The sequence below is a fragment of the Tenebrio molitor genome, chromosome 9 (assembly GCF_963966145.1).
Source record: "Tenebrio molitor chromosome 9, icTenMoli1.1, whole genome shotgun sequence".
Taxonomy (NCBI): domain Eukaryota; kingdom Metazoa; phylum Arthropoda; class Insecta; order Coleoptera; family Tenebrionidae; genus Tenebrio; species Tenebrio molitor.
This window is the reverse complement of record NC_091054.1, coordinates 19,262,656-19,283,889: the sequence shown is the minus strand read 5'-3', so window position 1 is coordinate 19,283,889 and position 21,234 is coordinate 19,262,656. Positions and strand designations below refer to the sequence as shown.

The window sequence follows — 21,234 nt, the reverse complement described above, 5'->3', positions numbered from 1 at the left end:
GTCATTATGATCGTTACGTCCAAAAGTACCCTAACGAATTCACCAAGTCCCTGAAACGTTTAGGATCAAAAAAAGTGATACGGAACTATCCTTCATACAGAAGTTCCCGTCAAAGGGCAGCTACAAATCCTGAAAATGAAATAGCTGTAATTCAGGCAGTGGAGGAAGACCCTGCATCTAGGTAGGGCGTATTCTTTGTGCTAATAAGCTTCACCCCTACCACATCTCTTTAGTACAAGAATGGAAGCCTATAGATTTTCCGAAACGGGTCCAATTTTGCCAGTACTTGCAATAAAAGATCAATGAGACCTTGTGCAGCGACGAGGCCAGATTTAGTAATAACGAGGAAGTAAATCGTCATTATGCTCAGTATTATAGACAAGAAAATATCAGATCGATTAAGAAGACACACTTTCAAAATGTTTTACATGTTAATGTGCGGTGCTTCATAATAAAGGTACGGTCGATGGACAAATAAAATTGGGACACTTAAAATTTTAATCTATGTAAATCAGACTATTGAATTGTCAATATATTTGTCAGTGTCTATATAATATGTCATACCAAAGTTAATCTATTTGTGATAGAGCCGTAATTAAACGATGCCAATTTGTAAATTTTGACTTATAGTTTGTTTTTTAATCAAAGAACCACGACCTGTTGATTTAGGTTTGCAAATATAAAATTTTACTAAATTTAGGAAATTTAATGATATCTGTTGGCTATACCAGCCAACGCCTGTCATTTTTAATATCCTTGAAAGTACGCAAACTCGCATCTAAAATTTGAACGTGTTATTAAAAATGCCTCGCAAAGTTAGAGATTTATTAAACTTTCAAGTTAGTTGTTATTAGTTATTGTTAACTTTATTAACATGCTGCGCTTCTAATATCTCTAATAACCTCAATTTCTATATGATGAGATTTTTCACCCTAGGTCAAAAGTGTACAATGTTGTCAGCTCTATTTTAAGTGTAAATTGCGGTGTTGTGGTTCTTTGATTAAAAAACAGACTGTATGTGATTGTCATTTTTGTCCCAGTTTTATTTGTCCATCGACGGTACATACTGTCATCTTGACGTTTCCATAAATTTTTCATTTGTTGCTTTGATCACTAACTTAAATCAAATTAAATATCGTATCAAGGGGCCTGTCTCACTAGTATTTTGGGTTGCCTTTACAAAAGTTTCAGAAATATTATGTATTCATTTTCTAAATGCATAAGGGTTGGCCATGACTTTGTTAGAGTATCCACTCTGTATACACAATGACAGTATAAAACATCAGTGTGAAAGCACAAACAATTATAGATTCGAATTTTATAACATATGTTTTCATTTTCTGAAGAATCATGTTATTTGTAAAATTACAATGATAAAGAAGTCTTCTCTTTGATTTTAGAAGCAATATTTTAAACTTAACTTAGACTTGATTCTCTTCTATCATTTCACTATCAGAATCGAATTTTTCATCATCTGATGCTGACTCTTGCAGGCTTCCTGGTTTTTCTGTTACAACATCGTTAATCAGACACAAATCGAAATTACTAATTTGTTTCTCAGGACTATTAAGGACTAATTAGGTACGTTAAAAATATCTGTTAGCCTGCTACCAGATTATTATAGCTTAAGTCAGGCCTATCTTTCTTTATGTTTTCATAGCATTTCAAGATGTTGTACTTGGTTTCTTGAGACACAACTTTCGGCATCGTTTGTATTGTCAAATTTACTACACTGTGTGAAATGTGTCAAAAAATCATGGCCAACCCTCATGCGTTTAGAAAATGAATACATAATAACTCTTATGTAGCTAACCCTGTATGTCAATATCAATCAATAAGGTTTCATAATGGCTCTCAGTTTCGATATTTCGAAAGGTTATCGACATTACGACATTAAATATTGACACTGTACTGTCAAACTGTAATTCTAATAAATTTTGGGGTGCCACAAAGTTTTCTTAAATATGTATTTTTGTTACCCGTAATAGTTACGTTTCAAATTACAAATGTCAATATCAATGCCCACACATAAAAGTTCCTAAATCCATATCCATATAAGATGCAAAATAGAAAAAAAAAATACTTCGTTTCAGAAGATTTTTTTGTCCCACCTGTCCTTCAGACTCTAAACTTAGACGCATGTTTTATTTTATGAAATACGTTCTTTTTTAATATTTTCATATTTAAATTCTTGTTGATCGCATCTTAACAAGATTTCGCACTAATCTTAGTTGCAAATAGTTTTCCATCTAAGCTGAGACTTAATCTACTTATAATATAGATTAAACTACCCCTTTGCCGCCCTACTAATCCTATGTACTGCCTGCTAACAGTTTCGATCGTTTGATTATTTACGCGGTAATATTTTACGTATTCCCGACGATCTATCCAATTTATTATTCATCATTGCAAATAATTTGAATCACACCACATAGAATATTGTTTCAAATATGTAGTAAACAACAGTGAATTGTTCAAAGTAGCCATATTTTGTGATTGCAACCTGTACATTTTCTCACGCAAATCCATTTCATTATTCCTACCTTATTTTTGGGATTTGAAGCTTGAACCTGAAATATTGGCCTTTCAATTTTTTTCCACTTGCTCTACAGGATTCAATGCACGTACAAGAAGTGATTGGAAGATTAGTAGCTTGATTTACATGTGGCGTTCGACGTTTTTCAATTTATCTTGAATTTTAAGTTGTCACTCTTATAATTACGAGTAGGTATATTAACAGTTGTCACATTTCCGTGGGTGGTGTTATAATTTCTTCAATTTTAGTTTTTTGTTGTTTTTATTCAAAACAAATTTGAAAATGTGCAGCAGAAAATGCAACCAACACTGAAACATGTTTCCTTGGGGTATTACATAAGAGATTTAAGTGACATTCGAGCATTTAGCTGTAGAGGTTTAATTATAACGTAAATATGTCGTGATGGAACACTGGGAATAATTTATTAGTACAGCTAATACGTTTGCTTGCACTGCTTAATTTCGCTAGGGATTAGTAATTTTTCATCATGTTTTCACGATGCCTAATTAGATATTGTTAACACAAAACAAAATTTACTGAAACGACAAGTCAGTTCGTTAAAGATTAATAATTTGTTCGTTCATGTTGTTTGTTATTTATGAGCTCGCCTTTGACATTTACCCCACACTCATACATTTACAATTCAAATTATAAATTCATGTATTACTGAAAAAAATCGTTCTGACATGCGGAGACGTGAGTTTCACGGAAGAGCTTACATTTTTAAAATCCTCCTCTTAACTTTTTTTGATCCAGACTTGATTCACTTTTAAAACAACCTAGTACCGGAAGACATAAAACTTTTAACTGGTAATAATACAATTTTATAACTGAATCTGCCAATGCATTCTTGAGTGGTAATTATGAGCAAGTTAGATTTGGCGCCAACTTGGCGTCACAGAGCTGCTTTCGCTCCATGTAAACGATTCACATCCCATTAATGAAAGAATTTCAAGCGACTCGAAGGACGAAGCGGAATGCGTTAATTTTAAGGTAGATGTTTTGCAAAAAGTAGGACGGGAGTTACGATTTAAAAGTCCGACACGTAATGACAGAGTGTCGCCGTTTGGTGTTCGTTTAAAAATTGAAGCGTCTGAAATGGCCGTCGGAGATGACTTTTAGAATGTAAATGGGCCAGTTTTAAAGGACTTTACTTTCTTCGCAATATGAGTTGGCATCGAATTGCACTTCCGATAATTGGAAAGACGGCGAATAAAGTAGAGGCACAGGAACGACGAATAAAATTGAAGGATTATGTGGCGCCGTGAAATAGGAGATGTGTGGCAGGATGTGTTTTCTACAGTATGGACAGTGACAGCTCGTCATAATTTTTTTGAGAAGATTCATATTACTTGTTGTTCACATTACCAGAAAAAATTATTGTATATATTTTATAAATGCCAAGAAGAGTAAAATATGTTTCTAAAATGTTCTATTGGAAAACGTCAACACAGTTTACTTTTCATTAGGTAAAACTTAGAGTTGCAAAATTACTTTTACATTTACAACTTCATTCAATAGAATGAAGTTGTACAGAAGGAATCTAGTAGCGAAAGCTCTCATAACAAATTCTCTGAAGCAACTCTACCTTTCAGTCATTTAAGTAGTTTAATGAGCAACTTACAAAGTCAAATCAAATTTTAAAAAACAATTAAACCTGCCCTTTAGAGAAGTTGAAAATCAAGAAAGAACGAGTCGAGGAGAATTTATGTGACAACATAATTTCCAAGCAATCTGAAAAAGAGGAAAGCAAGGAGGTGGAAGATGATCAAGAACTAGTCGTAAAAAAATCATGCAACGAAATTCCAAGCGTCATTAAGGTTACGTCTTCTCACAGACGCGACTTGAAGAAGATTCTCTCTTTTACTCTTAAAAACCATTTGGATGTTAAGTTTCAAAAATTCAGTCAAGTTGCAGAAAAGAAGACAAGATTCGAAGAAAAACCGATTTGTTAGCTTGGAATAACGAGACCATGATGCTACAACACTGCTTTCGTCACAGACTTTCGGAAAACAATGTCACTTTCAGTGTTAGCGGCTTGTTGACAGGTCAGAAACACCATTTCAAGAATGCTGGAATGTACGAGACGAGCTGCAAAAAGTTCTTGAAAGAGTGTTGCGACTGTTGCGAAAGACACGTGAAAGTAGAGTTATTGTTTTCCGGGTTGTGCCGCGGTCGTCTGGATTGCTGGGTAGCTGACGTTTCAATAGCCATGCTGCTATCTTCTTCGGAGCTTGTAAATAAACACCAGTTTATTTACAAGCTCCGAAGAAGATAGCAGCATGGCTATTGAAACGTCAGCTACCCAGCAATCCAGACGACCGCGGCACAACCCGGAAAACAATAACCCTATTGACAACGGCCGTGAAAACCTGCATTCGATTACGTGAAAGTAGAGTTCGACTATATCAGAACAACATAAATCCAGATCTGTATGACGGAAAAGGTAATACAGGTCTAATGTTGGCTTCCATCGGAGACAAAGTCAGTGTTATTGCGATGTTGACGAATTGTGGGGCTAAAGTAGATGTCATGGTCATGAATGATGAGGATTTGACTCCACTCACGATTTATATTTATATTTATTTTGTTGTTGTTTCGTACTATTTAGGAACTTCTCCACTGTACCGTACGGTAAACAAAAAAATTATATAAGAATGTCTTCGTCGTGGGGTCGTGGGATGAGGATTTTATCGACAACACTGACCACCTCTTTGGCACTGTTGAAAACATTCTGGTACTCAGCGTATGTAAAACTGACAATCCCTATTTGGGACACTTTCCTTTATCTTTTTTCTGTCATTCGAGGCAATGTCAAATTAATCGAGACTGTTCTCAAGACGAAGAAAGTTGACTTTTACCAGTTGTTAGGCAATCAGTTGTTTCAGATGTTCCTTTTTTGTTTTGTTAGGACCGTGGTAGTTTTCACTTATGCGAAACGAGGGCAAATGTCCATTAGTCACACTTGCCGACAGATCTAAGACAGCCCTCTGCGTTTCCCATGGGTGTTAGAAACAGTTGACATGTGTTGTTTTATGGTTAGTGTGTAAATTTGCTGGGACTGATATGACCGTTGTGGTCTTTTGCGGGTGCATGTGGTTTGTGCATTTGGTGTGGGCGTTGGGTGAGTGAGGTGATAGATGGATGTAAGAAAGGGGATGTATAAATGCGATTTTAGTTAGTTTTTAGACACTCTTGTTTTGACCTAAGATCTGGTAACTTGTACTGATTTGCAAGAGTCCTTAATATAGTTAATTATTAAGAGGTCTGAGTTTGTTTTTTGAATCCTGACAAATTGAGTGTTTGATTGTAACACAGTTACTAATATTTCACACGAATTAAATTTAAAAAACAAAATATACCTACCTAAAGAATCTACTGTTTGTGCACTCGAATAACTCTTACTTTGAAAATGATGGAAGTTATTGAAAAAGAAAAACGCTCCACTGAAGTAGGGATGCTGTAAATTTGATAACATTAAGCGAGGCTACTTTATTTCCCTTTGGACAAATTCACTCTCTTGTCTCTTCCAGGAAATCGTCACCGCGCATATTCCATCAGTAATTCAATTCTAAGAAATTATCTCCTGAAAACAAACTAACAAATTAATTTCTAGATCTTTCCATGCGATTTCACGACTGAAATATGAAGCGCCATTAATTATAAATTTTCATTAAAATTAATACTAATCAATTAACACAATGGACTACTTATTAACAAGATAATTTTCTATTAGAGCTGAAGACCTAAATAAACAGCAATGTCAATGACCCTGTCCGATCGATTTATCAGATATTTGTAACCCACGTAGGATGGTAATTGGTGAAGGTGTAATTAAAAATGAAATCTCTAAAGAAAAAACACAAGTAAAGTGACATCCATGGACCTAGTATTAGTTAATAGTACCTCCATGGTGACATCACATTAATTTTTTTAAAAGACACTCGATTTAATTACTCAACTTCTTAAAACACCCTGCCTGTAAAATTGATGTAAAATAGTATATTACCGTAAGATGGGGTCACTTTGATCAATTTCAAATTTATTTCTTTGATATCAGCTTTGTTTGTTCTCAAATTTGAAGTTAAAAAACGCCAAACGATTAGTTTTGACATATAAAATTCGGCTCTATACTTGAAAATTATAAATTTTAAAAGTTGCGGAGTAAAAAAAATAAAAACATTGTGATCAAGTTCACACGCGAATGGGGGCCACTTTGATCACCCTCTAGAAATACGTTTAAAGTGCACTGAATACGTACAAGACGATCATATTCACCCCATTTCAAAATCGGTGTTGTAGTTTTTGATATATATTAAATATTATTTTGGGGGCGACATTGATCAGCATCATTAAATTACATTTTATTGTTTAACGTCTTTATTTCTGTAACTAAAAAATATATTCCTACATATAACAAAAAAAGTCAATGAAAATAGTAGAAACAAGCACAATTTCACACTTTCAGAAAATGAAATCAAATTATTTTTACGCCAAATTACAGTGAAGGCTAAACTCGCTTTGAATATTCTAGCACTTCAACTTTTTTTCCAAAGCTTATCACATCATTTTCAACATTGTTTATTGGTACCGGCAACACGGCGCAAATATCTGATAATGGCACAGTTGATATATCCAACGGCTTAAGTTTGAAAGTTGTATTGCCTTCATTGGTCGATTTCAAACCAACAACTGTATATTCAGTTTCCGAAAATTGTTCCTGGATTTTACACACGTATTTGTATGTTACTGAATTCCGTTTTCCACCAATAAAATTAACCAGAACAAAACGTCCTGGCACTAAAAGTTCTGGCTCTGGTTGCAAATATTCTACTTCCTCTGCCTCCACTGGCGGATCTTCATTTTCAGAACACTCGTTATCATTAGGTATATCTAAGGTTTCTTCTCCTTCATCTGAGCTACTACTGTCTGCAGTAGTTACACTTCTTCCTGGCTCAACATTTATCCTCTTCCTTTTCCGTTGCACTCTTTGAGTATTTTGCCCAAAACGATTTTCTCGTAACAATTCAGTAAGCGCATCGTCAACGATAGGCCTAGGATCATGCAGATGGGATGTTCCCGGAATTTTGTTGAGAACTTTATTTGGGTTGAATGGGTGTATACCGGTTGCGTAGAACCCATTAATTAGATTTCTTTTTACTGCTGATTCATGATGATCGCCTGGTTTATCGTTGGTTTGAGCTATCACTTGGTCCATTTTTTTTAGAGCGCGAGATAAAAGTGAAGGAAAAAGCTCTTTGGGAATTCCTGATGAAGTTCTGTTTCTGAGTTTGTAGTCTGTAAGTACAGCGCGCCAGGCCACTTTCATCGGCTTGAAAAATGCCACATCTAGAGGTTGGCAAATATGGGTTGAGTGTGGCACAAGGCAAATGAAGGAAATATTATTTTCCCCACACAGACGAATTACAGAATCATTGATATGTGATGCCAGGTTATCGCCAATTAAAATTTTTTGTCCTTCTAATCGTCTTGCATGTGGCATGAAGCATGTTTCAAACCAATCCTGAAATGTGTTGGCATCCATCCACCCATGGGAAGTTCTATTAAATCTGCACCCTTTAATGCAACAAGATTTGGTACAACATGGTTTTCCTTGAATGCCCCCCTCTTTCCAGGTATTATATAGGTGTTCGCTTTTGTATATTACATACGGTGGCAGCAACGTTCCGTCTGCAGATCCACAAACCATAATCGTGGTGTTGCTTTTAGAATGATTTACAATTTTTTCTGGGTATTTCACACCCCTCCGATATATAGCACGAGTCTTTCCGGGATCATCACCAACGTTGGTTTCATCGTAGTTAAAAATATTCGCGGCATTTACGCCTTCCAGCGTTTGCTCTAAATTTGCAAAATAAATTTCTAAAGTTTCCCTAGAAACAGCTGAGCGGCATTTATTTATGTTACTGGCAAGACGTTGGGCCACTTCTGATTTGTGCCTTTTTAGAAGACTTAGTGCCCAATCTTTACCTGGAATGTTATTTTTAAATTTGGTCACTATACGTCCGCATCTGTCCAAATACGCTTTTGCAAGCATTCTCAAATCAAGTAAATTCAGTGGAAACCCCCAATCTGAACACTTAATAGCAGCATTTATGAGGGCAACTTCTTCTGCAATTGATAATGCAGATTGTCCACCAGCATTATGTATATGTTTGCCATGAAATTTATTATTTAATGTACCAAAGGGAATGTCATATTCACGAACTGCAGCTCTCATTGTTAGTTGTCCATCAGCGATTCTTTGAACAGCTTCCTCAAGCTGCGTTTCAGTGTAATTTCTATAATTTCGAGTCCCAGGTTTCTTCCTATAGGTTCGTACCATCTGAAGCCAAAAATCGCCAAAATTAGCTTCCAATGGCAGAAATACTTTAAATGCTAATGACGGGGTCATTTTGATCACCGTACTAATGGAAATCAATTTCGCCCCGCGATTGTGATCAAAGTGACCCCGCTCTGCATTGTGAGGTTTAGGCTTTAAAATATTTTTTTGTGAGAAGTGAATTCGGGGTTATGCTATTTCAATACGTTCCCTACTAACAAAATGTACTCAAAAAGTAGCCAAAGATAACACTTACCTTTACACATTCAAAGTTATAACGACTTAATGAAAACGCCAGAAGTGCGCAGCGGTGTTTCGAGCAATTTTTTACACGTGTTAAATATGGGACAGATCTTACACACTGCGCAGTCTTTTATGAAGGTATGAAACCACCAGATCCAACAGCGGCGGGAACTTTAAACTGTACTGGCGTTGTGCCAGAACTATTTAAGTTTGCAACGGGGGCTATTATCAAAGTCGCCCCGCGATATCAAAGTCACCCCATCTTACGGTATGATACGAGTCTTATAAGAAGCATTTTATCGCACGCACGGTTTTAGAGCACGACGAGCGTAGCGAGGAGTGCCCTAAAGGAGTAAGTGCGATAAAATGCCTTATAAACGAGATGTCATACAGTATTTTTTCTACTTTGCCACTTTTTCAATAAAAAAATAGTTATTTACACAATTAGTGGGATAAAAGCAATATTATAGGATTCGAGTGTGAAGATTGCAGATGACGAGGGCGTTAGCCCGAGTTCATCTGTAATCACACGAGTTTCCTGTAATATGCTTTAGCCCACGTGTTATGTACAAAATTTTATCTAAGACCGCCCCGAATTAAAAAAAAGGTAAATCTGATTTATTTCCGCCAGTTTCATTACACCATTCAGTGGTATAATAACTTACTTATCCCACTGAGTGGTGTAATGAAGCTCACTTATCCCACTGAGTGGAGTAATGAAATGTGTTCGGTAATGAAGTTCCTGATTCCACTCAAATGAGTGGGATAAGTGTCATTTATCCCACGGGATTAGATGAAATAATTTAAAATTTAAAACCGTTAAAGTTGAAGGATTCCACTCAAGGTCACGTCTGCGGTCTGTCGCGACACCACAGTATCCGTCAAAATTAAAAAATTAAATTTCACTATTTTTAGTATTATTATTATATCACGCCTTTTCCTATTACGATACGCAAAACAGTATCGTAATAGCATCAGTACGAACGCAAAGTAGAAAAATTGATTTATAAAATACTCATCTAATATTCTGCCAAATTTCACTTAAAAATTCTTGCTAAAAAGCTTATCAAAAGTTTTTGTCATGTAAATCCCTATGGCCAGCGTTAAAAAAAAAGGCACTGTATACTACAGTGTGAAAACTTTAACTGGAATAAAATTCATAACTTGGACATAGGTGATATTTGTACAAAATCCCGAAACAGGTCGATTTTTGTTTTTTCTTGCCCACATTTTAGCGTATTTGGTTTTTGTAAATTTGCTCCCGGAAGCTCGCAACCACCCCTAACTTTTTTTCCAAATGGAAGGGTATGCCAAGGGATACCTCTTTTGAAAGTCCACTTCGGCAAAGATTACAACGCACTATTTGTTTCCTGAATATTTTCAAAGCCTACGTGCTAAAAAATAAAAAAAATATCCAACAAAAGTTCAAAATGGGCACAGTTTGTTTCTTGGCCAATTGGAGATCGATAGTAACATGCATCCCTTACGTTTTATAACATTTCCGGTGTGATTTGCTTAATTTCATGCCTAAAATCTAACAGTATTGAAGATCTCAGGCAATGTATTAGAGATGAAATTAGGCAAATCACACCGGAAATGTTACAAAACGCAAGGGATGCATGTTACTACCGATTTGAAATTTGCCAAGAAAGAAACGGTGCCCATTTTGAGCATTTGTTGCATCAAATAGAATTCAATTTATAAAATTGGATTTACTTTTTTAGCATGCAGGCTTTGAAAATATACAGGAAATAAATAGTGCGTTGTATTCCTTGCGAAGTGGGCTTTCAAAAGAGGTATCACTTGGCATACCCTTCCATTTGAAAAAAAAAAGTTAGGGGTGATTGCGAACTTCGGAGACAGATATGCAAAAACTAAACACTGTATTATGTTGAGGAGCAAAAATGAAGTTTTATGTGCTGCGGCTGGTAGATTGGCTGCCGAACGCAGTGAGGCAGACAAACCAGCCAAAGCACATGAAACCATTTTTGCTCCGAATAACATAGGGGCCGTTCAAAAATTACGTAACGCATTTTTTCACCGTTTTGATAAATTCCACTAGTTTTGCAAACTTTTTGAAGTGAAACTTTTTATGGGAGGGTCTTGAAATTCTGATCGGCAACCTTTTTGTGTGACGAAAAGTGGTGGGGGTAAACACTATTGGGTCGAGTGGGAGCAGTGTCTCTGTCTTTGTCACACTCACGGCATTTATCGATAATGTCCTCTCTTTGATTTTGAGGCTTAAAAATGAACAATGAGTTACGCATTTCGATATTTTTTAGTGTTATCGTTGTTTATAATTTATTTTCTTCATTAAAATATACAATTTTGTTGTGAATATGCTATTTAAAATTGATTGATGAATAATTACAATGTTTCCCTGTAATACAAAAGTTTCACTTCTATCGTGCGTCTTTACGACACATTCTGTTTTTTTACTTATTGTCCCTTTTACGGAAGGGCACATAATGTCATAAGGTACTTCAGTACCACCACCTCCTCTCCTATGTAACAAAAAATAACGCTTTAAGGAGACCCCTCCCCCCTTTCAAGCGTTACGTAATTTCTGAACGGCCCCATATACTATTTTTTCTTCAGACCTTCATGACAAATTATTTAAGACACGTTAAGAAACCAGGTAGAAATTTCAAATGATTTAGCTAGTTTACTTTACAGCGGAGATAACTTCACGGACGCCCTCAGCGGAGATAATAACTTCACGGACGCTCCTCAGTGGAGGTAATAACTTCACGGACGCTGGTCAGCTCGTTAGATGCCATGACAATGAAGTGACACTTTAGCATTATCAATGCAACAGTGCAATGTCATATTTTACGGATGTTTGAAGAAAATACTTTTTTTTTTAATTTTCAATAAAACAATCATACAAGAAACCACCACTTTAATCAGGGATTTTCAGTTTGTGAAAACTGGAGCCAAAATAAGACATATTCCCCGACATACTGTAATACACTTGTCCATCCTTGTAACAAGCGTAGGGTAGCAAGAGCAAAGGCAGATTAAAATCGGCAAAAATTTTCGACAACAGATCCATATAATAATTTTTATCTCCAACTTTCTTCGTTTTCTCCATACCCTGTTGCTTCTTAACAATCTCCGGTCGTTGCTCATCATCACTACTCTCCACCCTATTCTTTTCATTCCCCATTCCGTACAGATTCACCAACTTGGAGAGATCCTCATCTTTGAACATTTTCAATCCGTGTTTGTCATTATAAGACTTGATCGCCTCGTGAAGCTGATGTTCTCTGGACATCTTCTTCGCAAACCCTCCAGTTCTGTTCTTGTGCACCTTGCCCGTTTCCAGGGGCTGATCGCTCTTCGTCAACCTGCTAGGAAAATTCTCGCTCTTGAACGTCTTTCCGTCAAACCGTCTCGTGTCTGGAACGGACGTCGTCTCCACGAAATTCGAAGGGCGCCGGGGTTTGAGTTCGAAGCTGACGGTCGAGGAAGCACGGGTGGTGCGAGGAGTGCCGCGCTTCAGCGAGGTTTTGGTGCTAGAAGAGACAGCCTGGGTGGGTGACAGATCCGGTATGGGGTCGTAGCTGCGCAAACCGGGACCGACGGCAGACACGGGAAGACTCTGCAGGACGTCTGATGCGGTAGAAGTGGTCGTCTGCAGAATGGCGGAGTAAGCGGTGAAAAGCTCTGACGCCATAGTCTCTGGGGATTTTCTCTTGACTTGTGTTGTGCTGAAAGTGACCTGCGAACCAAGATCTTTTTGACTCGAGCCCGCCTTTCGCAGTTTATTCATCAGGTCCTTGCTTTGGGTGTAGATCTGCGAGAAATCCCACAGAGTGTTAGCCTTTCCGAACGCTTCCTTCTCTCTTTCTAATTTCTTGAAGTTGTGAAGAAGTTCATCACCTCTCTTCTTCATTCTATTTGAAATATACTTAATTTTAGACATTTTCTCGTTTAGCACTTTTAACTCGAACATCGCCAATCTCTCTTTTTTCATCTTATCGGCCATTTCTAAAAGCACTTGTAGTCGACTAGGTTGCGGTTGTCCATTTATTATCTCATTTACGGTGTCATAAAACAACATCTTGCAGTGGTGACGGGAGTCATGTTTATTATTCAGAGCGTTGCACTCTTGCGAACAAAAATAAACGAGCTCGCAACTAGGACATCTGATTAATTTCTTACCTTGTTGTTTGAGGCACTGATAACATACTCGATACTTGTCCACATCTCTATCTGCTTCCGGTAAAGAAAGACAAATCTCGTGTGGGTCTCTTTTCACTTCTTTCCAAGACATCTCTTTTATCACTTTTTCTACTCGTTCTCTCTCTTGTACATTTTTGTCCCTGTCGACGTTGTTCTGGAGTCTCACAAACTCCAGCAGATCACAAATCACAACGTAACTGAATGCATCAGAATCTACAACACCACTCTGAAAGAGTAATTGAATGCAATTTAGCGCTTCATCCGGAGTCACAAATTTGGCCAAGACAACTATCAGAGGGTCAGCGATAAGAGTTTCCGTAATCAAAGAGTAAAGATACTGGACTGCTCGACCTTGCAAATGTCTGTACAAGATTTTTCTTGTGGATCCGGTTATGTAATGTTCTATAGGCTCCAGTTTAGTTTTGCTGTGATCCCTCTTTCGTTTCTTCGACGACCTCTTTGAAGATCTTTTACGCGACTTCTTTGACCTCTTGTTCGACGACCTCTTGGACGATTTCGCCGAAGATTTCTTCGACGACGTTTTTGACGATCCTCTCGACTTCCCCTTTTTCTTTTTCTTTTTTTTCAACATTTTCTTGCTCGACATCTTTTTTAATTTGGCTAAATGCTCTTCGTGCTCCATGAACGCTATAACGTTCTCGAACTCGCCCACTTTGACCAAGGGGTTTACCCCGTTCTCCAGCAACGCTCTAGCTGCTTCTATTTTGGTGTCGTGAGACAAAAGCGACGAAAAACGGTTGAGAATCACGACGGTGAAAGCGTTTCCCATTCCATTATCCAACAACTGGTAAGGGTCAACTTTCTTCGTCTCGAGAAGAGCCTCGATGAGTCTACTGTTGCCGCGAATGACAGCCAACGATAGAGGAGAGTGTCCTAAGTAGAGATCGTCAGTTTTACATCCGTTGAGTACAAGAATGTTTGCAACAGCACCGAAGAGGTTATCGGTGTCGTCGATGAAATCCTCTCTCAAGCAGAGCATGTGCAAGACGTTCTTGCCCTTGTCTTCAACATCTATCTCCTTGCAGTCTTCACCGATTATTTCGCGCTTTAACTCCCACCAATGATTAGAGTTGGTTCTTATATTTGAATCAGCTTTGTGACTCAAGAGAATCTCACTCATTTTCACCTTTTCGGGTGACAGTTTCAGCGAAACGATCAGATGAAGACTGGTCATATTTTCATCTGAAATTGTTGCGTTTGGATCTGCTTTGTTCTTAAGCAGACCGCTCAACAATTCAGAATCATCTGTGAAAACAGACAAGAAGAGCGGTTTCAGAGGAACTTCGCCAATATTCGGATCAGATCCGTAATTCAACAAAGTCAAAATAGTTTTCTTAATCGTCTCCAACTTTTTATTAAACTTTTCTTCATTCGCTTCCGACTTGTGCTCATGTAGACTCGTCTTACTTCTCTTCTCTTTCTCCTTCTTCTTGTGTTTCCCTTTCTCTTTCTTCTTCTTCTTGTGTTTCCTTTCTTTGTGCTTGGTTCGACTTCTAGACTTCGTTTTAATCGTCGTCTTACTTTTGGATTTCTTGTGGTGCTTACCTTTCTTTTTTTTCTTGCCTTTCTTCTTCTGCTTCTTGGATTTGCTCTCTTCCCGACGTATTCTAACAAATTCTGTACTGAAAACGTACTTTTGTTCGTGATGGTGCGAATCTGCTTGTCCGATCATCGCTTTGGAGTCAAATTCGGACACTTTTTGTTTAGCCAGCAAATTAGAACCCGATCTCTCTGCCGAACTATTTCTTCGTGGCTCTGCATCGGACAACGGCAGATCTGGTATAAACTGATCTTTCACTTCAGTTCCAGACGCATCGGCCTGAAGATTACGGTACACACTGACGATGGACTCGGTCGGGCGCCATTGTTGTATATTAATCAAGTCTTCTCCTGCTAATTTGACTTCTCGAAGGAATGCCTTCTCCCAATCGCTCACTCTCAATTTAAAAGAAATGTACTTAAGCAAAGAAATCGTGAGTGGAGTCAAACCCTCATCATTCATGACATCTACTTTAGCCCCACAATTGGTCAACATCGCAATAACACTGATTTTGTCTCTGATGGAAGCCAACATCAGACCTGTATTACCTCTTCCGTCACACAGATCTGGATTTATGTTGCCAGTTCTGATATAGTCGAAAACTTCTTTCTCGTGTCCTTCGCAACACTCCTCCAAGAACTTCTTGCAGCTCGTCTCGTACACTCCAGCATTCTTGAAATAGTGTCTGTGACCTGTCAACAAATCGCTAACACTGAAAGTGACATTGTTTTCCGAAAGTCTGTGACGAAAGCAGTGTTGCAGCATCATGATCCAGATGGTCTCGTTATTCCAAGCCAACAAATCGGTCACTACCACTTTCTTCACGAATCTTGTCTCCTCCTCTGCAGCTTGACTGAATTTTTGAAACTCAACATCCAAATGTTTTTTTAGATTATTTTTGACACAAGTATAGAACGATTCCTCTTGACTGAGACTGTTCAAATTCTCTCTAAGAACGTCCACATTTTCGATCAACAAATCATCACATATACATGCTTCGAGTGTTCTTATGTGCTGAGCCGTCAGATTCTCTTCGGCTGCGCCGCCCACATTGTACAAGTCATAATCGATGGTGTTTGAAAACTTGATGCGACTATTATGTGCGTTGCTAATCAAACTACTGAACTCACTGAAAGGTAGAGTTGCTTTAGAGTATCTGTCTTGAGGCTGTATGTCGCTACTAGGCCTCAATATTCCTTCTTCATTGAACAAAGTCGAGTTGTACGTATACAGATAGTTTTGCAACTCGATCTCCGACCTGGTCACGTCCTGTTGATTGAAAGCAGACTCTTCAGTCTCACCCGAAGACGAGTAAAATGAAAGAACTTTCTTCGAGTCGCGTCTGTTCGAAGACGCAATCTTAATGTCGCTTGGAATTTCGTCGCTTGGTGTTTTTACGACTAGTTCTTGTTCGTCTTCCACGTCCTTGCTTTCCTCTTTTTCAGGTTGCTTCAAAATTATGTTGTCACAGCAGTACTTACATTTACGCAAACTCTTCTCGATTCGTTCTTTCTTGACTTTCAACTTTTCCAATTTCATCTCTACTTCCTGCAGTTGGACGCAAATATGACCAAACTTGTCAAAATACACTCGAAAGCACGAACATTTGGAACTGTTTTTAGAAAACGATCCGAACATTTCTCCATCCAACCCTGGCCTTTGTTCCAATTCCTCTTCTTGCACCTGTTCACACTCGACGTTTTCTTCTTCGTACTCTTCTCTCGACAGGAGTACTTCAATGGTACAGCTTTCATTGGGAAAGAAACTGTGGTCGTAAATCTTTTTGTTAAAAAATACACTGTCAGGATTTCTGACTTGTAGATTGTACAAATGATCTGCTTGAGCCAAGATTTCTTCATCGGCACCCAATTCAGTCAAGATCTCTTTCGCTGGGTCGCGAGTTTTCGTACAGATCGGTACCAAATTCCGGAACTTTAACAGTCTTGCCTTGCCGAGTGACGTACGACCGAGTCGAGGTACAAAACTTTCGCCCACGAATACGGAAAGACGTCTCAGTGAAAGTCCATCCCACAACCCCACGTCTTGAGTATCGTCCGAGTAGGTCAAAACGCCGGGACCGAAGCGCGCATGTTGCTTGAATAAACCTTCAAATGCAGTACTGTTGGCGTAGATCACTTTTCCATAACCTTCGAGTTTGTTGGAGTAAAATAGACCGTCGAAGTAGGTTTGATCGCCTTTCTTGTTGATTAGGTAAACTCCCTTGTTGTGTAAATTGTTGAAAAAGAACTGACCAGAGTACTTCTGGGCGAACTCGGTGTAGTACCAGTGCTCGCAGCCAGCCTCTATTCGAAAGCCGTTCTCGTCCAAAGTCCCACAATGTTTGTGTTTGGTTTTCGAGACTTTTTCTAAAAATTGTTTTTTGGCAGTTTCTGTCATTTTTAATTGATGACATCGTTTTAATCCACAAACTAGAGCTAAATTGTACTGATATGTATGTCTAAAAAATTTCACACTGTATTCAAAAATATACGTTTATTTACGAAGTTCTAAAACAACATTATAAATCTCTAAAGCCTCATTTCAACGGAGGGAAGTGTTCTTCAGTCAATTTACAATCGTCGCTGCTAGAAGCGCAACTATCTTTCTTTCGTGAAGGTGAATTCTCGGTCGAAGATTTACTACTGGAGGCAGACGACGAAGTTGAGACCCACTTAAGACTGGAAGTACTTGTACTGTTTTCCTTTGGGTCATTGTGTTTCGCTTTAATGGACTGTTTGATCAGTTCATTGGAATAACCTAATCCAGCTACCTGAACAAAACAATAAATTCATCAATGTTTCATTCATCAATTACTTTAACTTACTTGTCGGATTTTTTTCTTCAACTCTATTTCATCTACAGGGTTGCTTTCAATTATTCCACCTGGTAAAATCAATCGGTCATGGATGCCTTTACCTCTGCCTTTCACAACATATATTGCACTTTCATCAATGTCACTGTTTAAAACGCTTTGCCGATTCTTTTCGATCAGCCTCCTATGTTTTAAAATTGACTCTGGGACAGGTACTTGGTTCGTAAGTGTCGAGCTGCTGTCTAATCTGGGTACATTATGTTCGGCCATAAGAAGAAGATCTTTCTCCACATCGTCTTCTGTTTGCCACTCGCCAGGGACCCACATTTTTATAACTACAGAAAAACGTTATTAGAGCACACATTCGGGAAGTTATTTTAAATAGAATGAACTAGGTATTTGTTGCTAGATAACCGGTAAACAATCACAATAACCTCCAATTGTGTAAATTCTTGATGACAGTTACTTAAAAAAAAACAAACATAACCTATAGAAATAATTACAAATATTTGATTTGCAGGTGAATAAACCATTTTGTTACCTTAGGTGTCTGTTACGAGGAATGTAGAAAAAATGCAGTATTTTAATAACAATTACGCACAGAATGAAAAAAAAATCATTTAGACATACATATCGTCGTGTACACTAGCAAAGCACCTAACTCCAAAATGCAAAATTTTACAGGAGCAACAATAAACTGTACCAGAAACAAAATTGCACTCTGCTAACCGGCGAGTTCACCTGGATACAATTCGGTTACATTCAGTTTCTTGTATTCAGGTGAACTCGCCGGTTAGTAGAATACAATTTTGTTTCTGGTACCGTTTATTGTTGCTCCTGTAAAATTTTGCATTTTGGAGTTACGTGCTTTGCTAGTGTACACGACGATATGATAAAACTTTGCCACCGTAAATTAATTCAAAAATAGAACAAATCATTAATTCCGCATTTGAAGATGATTTTGTTATCCGGGATCATTCTAAATGTTTCTAACGTCGTAGTGTGTTGAAAATGAAGGAAATTTGCCACTTTATAATGCACCTGTACTGGACCAAAGAAAGCTGTGTTGACTGTTGAGGTGTAAATAAAATGAATATTTCTTACAACAATACCGAATGTCCTATACGGGATGGTCTTGAAAAAGATTCTTTTGTTGCATTAACTGACTCGGAACGCTAGTTATTAACACTGAAAATTGATAAACAACGAATACTGCAAGTGATAAATAAATGCGAGATGTCAAATGTCAAATATATATTCCATTCCATTCCATCTAGAGAAAAGGTGGCGGTGGCAACAATGGTAAACTTAAAAAAACAAAAATAATTTCGTTGACCAGTTCTAACAAAGAACGATTAATACCTTTCGAATCGGAAGAGGAGGGTCCTGAAGCCTCACAAAGGCACAATTTCAAGACCATTCAAATGATATATCTAACCGTAACCCGATCTAACTTGTCAATTTTAGAACACGTGATCAGGGTGATTGACATAACAAAACAATCACAAAATTGACCTTGTTCTTTTAAATGTATGGGTTTAAAAGGCAAATAAAATGAGTACTTACCGTTTAGGAGCTAAGTTCAGATTTTCGGTGTAATAATGAAATGTGAATTTTTTTGCTAGTTGTCACTTTAAAAAGCCCTTTTTTGTTGAGAGTGAGTGATATTTATTGCCGTTTTTGTATAAAGTACTATACCTACTCAGATAATAACAAAAAATCCTTGACTGAAAAAATTAATAGTTCAATTTAAAAAGAGCGACTAACGTGAGACGATAAATAAGTCGACGTCTACAGGATTGCTTTATAACTTGTTACTACAAGTAAAAGTATAGTATACTTATATGGTTACCATGGAGACTACATTTGTAACCATGGAGGCCGAGGCATCAATACTCACCACCGTCGTCCGCGCCGATAATAACAAGTCGTGCCATTCGATGTGAAATGGCCACCAGAGGCACTTGGATCAGTTGGATCGCGAATGAATGGAAACTGTAATAACTACGGAAGGTTTACAACTAGAATAAATGTCAACCATTAATTCGTCATTGATTATCAAAATAACAATAAATACAATAAGAACTTCAATCATAATCGGTGCAAATCATTTTGTAATATTAATTTGTGTTCGCGAGAAACAGCTAGACATAAAAAGGGTTTGAAACTCGAATAAGTATCAATTGTCATTGATTGTCAAAATAACAAATACAATAAGAACTTCAATGACAATAATGCAAATCATTTTGTGATATCAATTTGTATTCGCTAGAAACAGCTAGACATTTAAATTTTGACAATTTGAATAAATTTTTCCTTCTGTAATTTCTGTAATACTATTACAGTTTCCCATAACGCGCGAGGTGGTGACATCTACCGATATTTTGACTTTTTTCCGGACGCAGAGTTTTGAGCGATTGGCACGACTTGTTATTAAGGTACTATATCTTTAGAAGGTAGCGCCATTCCGCTCCACAATTTTTTGACTGGAAATTAAAAGAGATGGCATTATTGGTAAATCCCGTAAGTGTGACAAAGATAGAAGTATACACAATTTTAAGGGATGTTTGTATCGAGTCAGACAGATTCTATCTTTGTCACACTCACAGGATTTATCGATAATGCCATCTCTTTTAATTTTCAGTCAAAAAATTGTGGAGCGGAATGGCGCTACCTTCTAAAGATATAGTACCTTACTTGTTATTACGATCAGCGCAGACGACGCTCACCACTGAACAATTTAGGTTGCAGCGTTGCCACCTTGTATTTCACAGGGGCAAAGTACCAGTTTCAGATTTTTTTTATTGAAATCTCTTATTCCAACAGTTTCTCTATTTTATCCTTTAAAAATTGAGAAAATTGTACACTCAAAATATCATTACCATTAACGGAATAACGTTACCGCTGGCATCAGTACATCTACTATTGGGGACACGGAAAACTGGGCAGATGTGTCATTCAGTTGTCAAAATTTCTAAACCCTACCTTAGCTACTCATAACCAAGCTGAAGTTAATTTGACAGTTTTTTTGAAAATATCAATCATAATGACGGTAAAGGTGCATTTACATTGACACTTTTTGAAATGACAATAACAGACTGCCCAGGATTCCATGTCCCTCATTGTACAAACCAGTAACGTCGAGAGGTAGTCCTAGAGGCTATCTTTATACATACTTCAATTTTGTATAATGTAACTACTATAAGGGCCCCTTCAGCACACAGCACTTTTTAAGGTAAAACACCCCAATTTTCAAGGGTAAACTAAAAAGCAGTGGGGCCCTTCAGCACACAGCACTTTTTAAGGAAAAACACCCTGATTTTCAAGGGTCAACAGAAAAGCGCAGCCCCTTCAATACACAGCCACTTTTTAAGGGAAAAACACCCTGATTTTCAAGGTATATTTTAAAGTTAACATTTTTAAGGTAAAACACCCCGATTTTCAAGGGTAAATAGAAAAGCAAAAAAATGTAAAAACACCCCGATTTTCAAGGGTAAACAGAAAAGCAAAAAAATCGTGAGAACACCCTGTTTTCAAGGTATATTTTAAAA

At 37.5% G+C, this 21,234-nt stretch overlaps 1 protein-coding gene across 9 annotated transcripts; it reads right to left on the bottom strand.

Annotated features, from left to right (window-relative positions):
- Positions 1 to 12,009: 12,009 nt before the first annotated feature.
- On the bottom strand, positions 12,010 to 20,701 carry LOC138138738 (uncharacterized). Of its 9 annotated transcripts, none has more exons than XM_069058738.1 (4): positions 19,046 to 19,243; positions 18,225 to 18,990; positions 17,696 to 18,018; positions 12,010 to 17,641 (listed from the first exon to the last, which is right to left on the bottom strand). In XM_069058738.1, exon 4 carries the CDS (start codon positions 17,266 to 17,268, stop codon positions 12,025 to 12,027), a length of 5,244 nt encoding a protein of 1,747 aa, XP_068914839.1. In that variant the 5' UTR covers positions 17,269 to 17,641; positions 17,696 to 18,018; positions 18,225 to 18,990; positions 19,046 to 19,243; the 3' UTR covers positions 12,010 to 12,024. The 9 variants fall into 9 exon arrangements, with proteins under 9 accessions (XP_068914839.1, XP_068914841.1, XP_068914838.1 ...); XM_069058740.1 differs by having other exon boundaries at positions 18,725 to 18,990; XM_069058737.1 differs by having other exon boundaries at positions 18,788 to 18,990.
- Between the last annotated feature and the right edge of the window lie 533 nt (positions 20,702 to 21,234).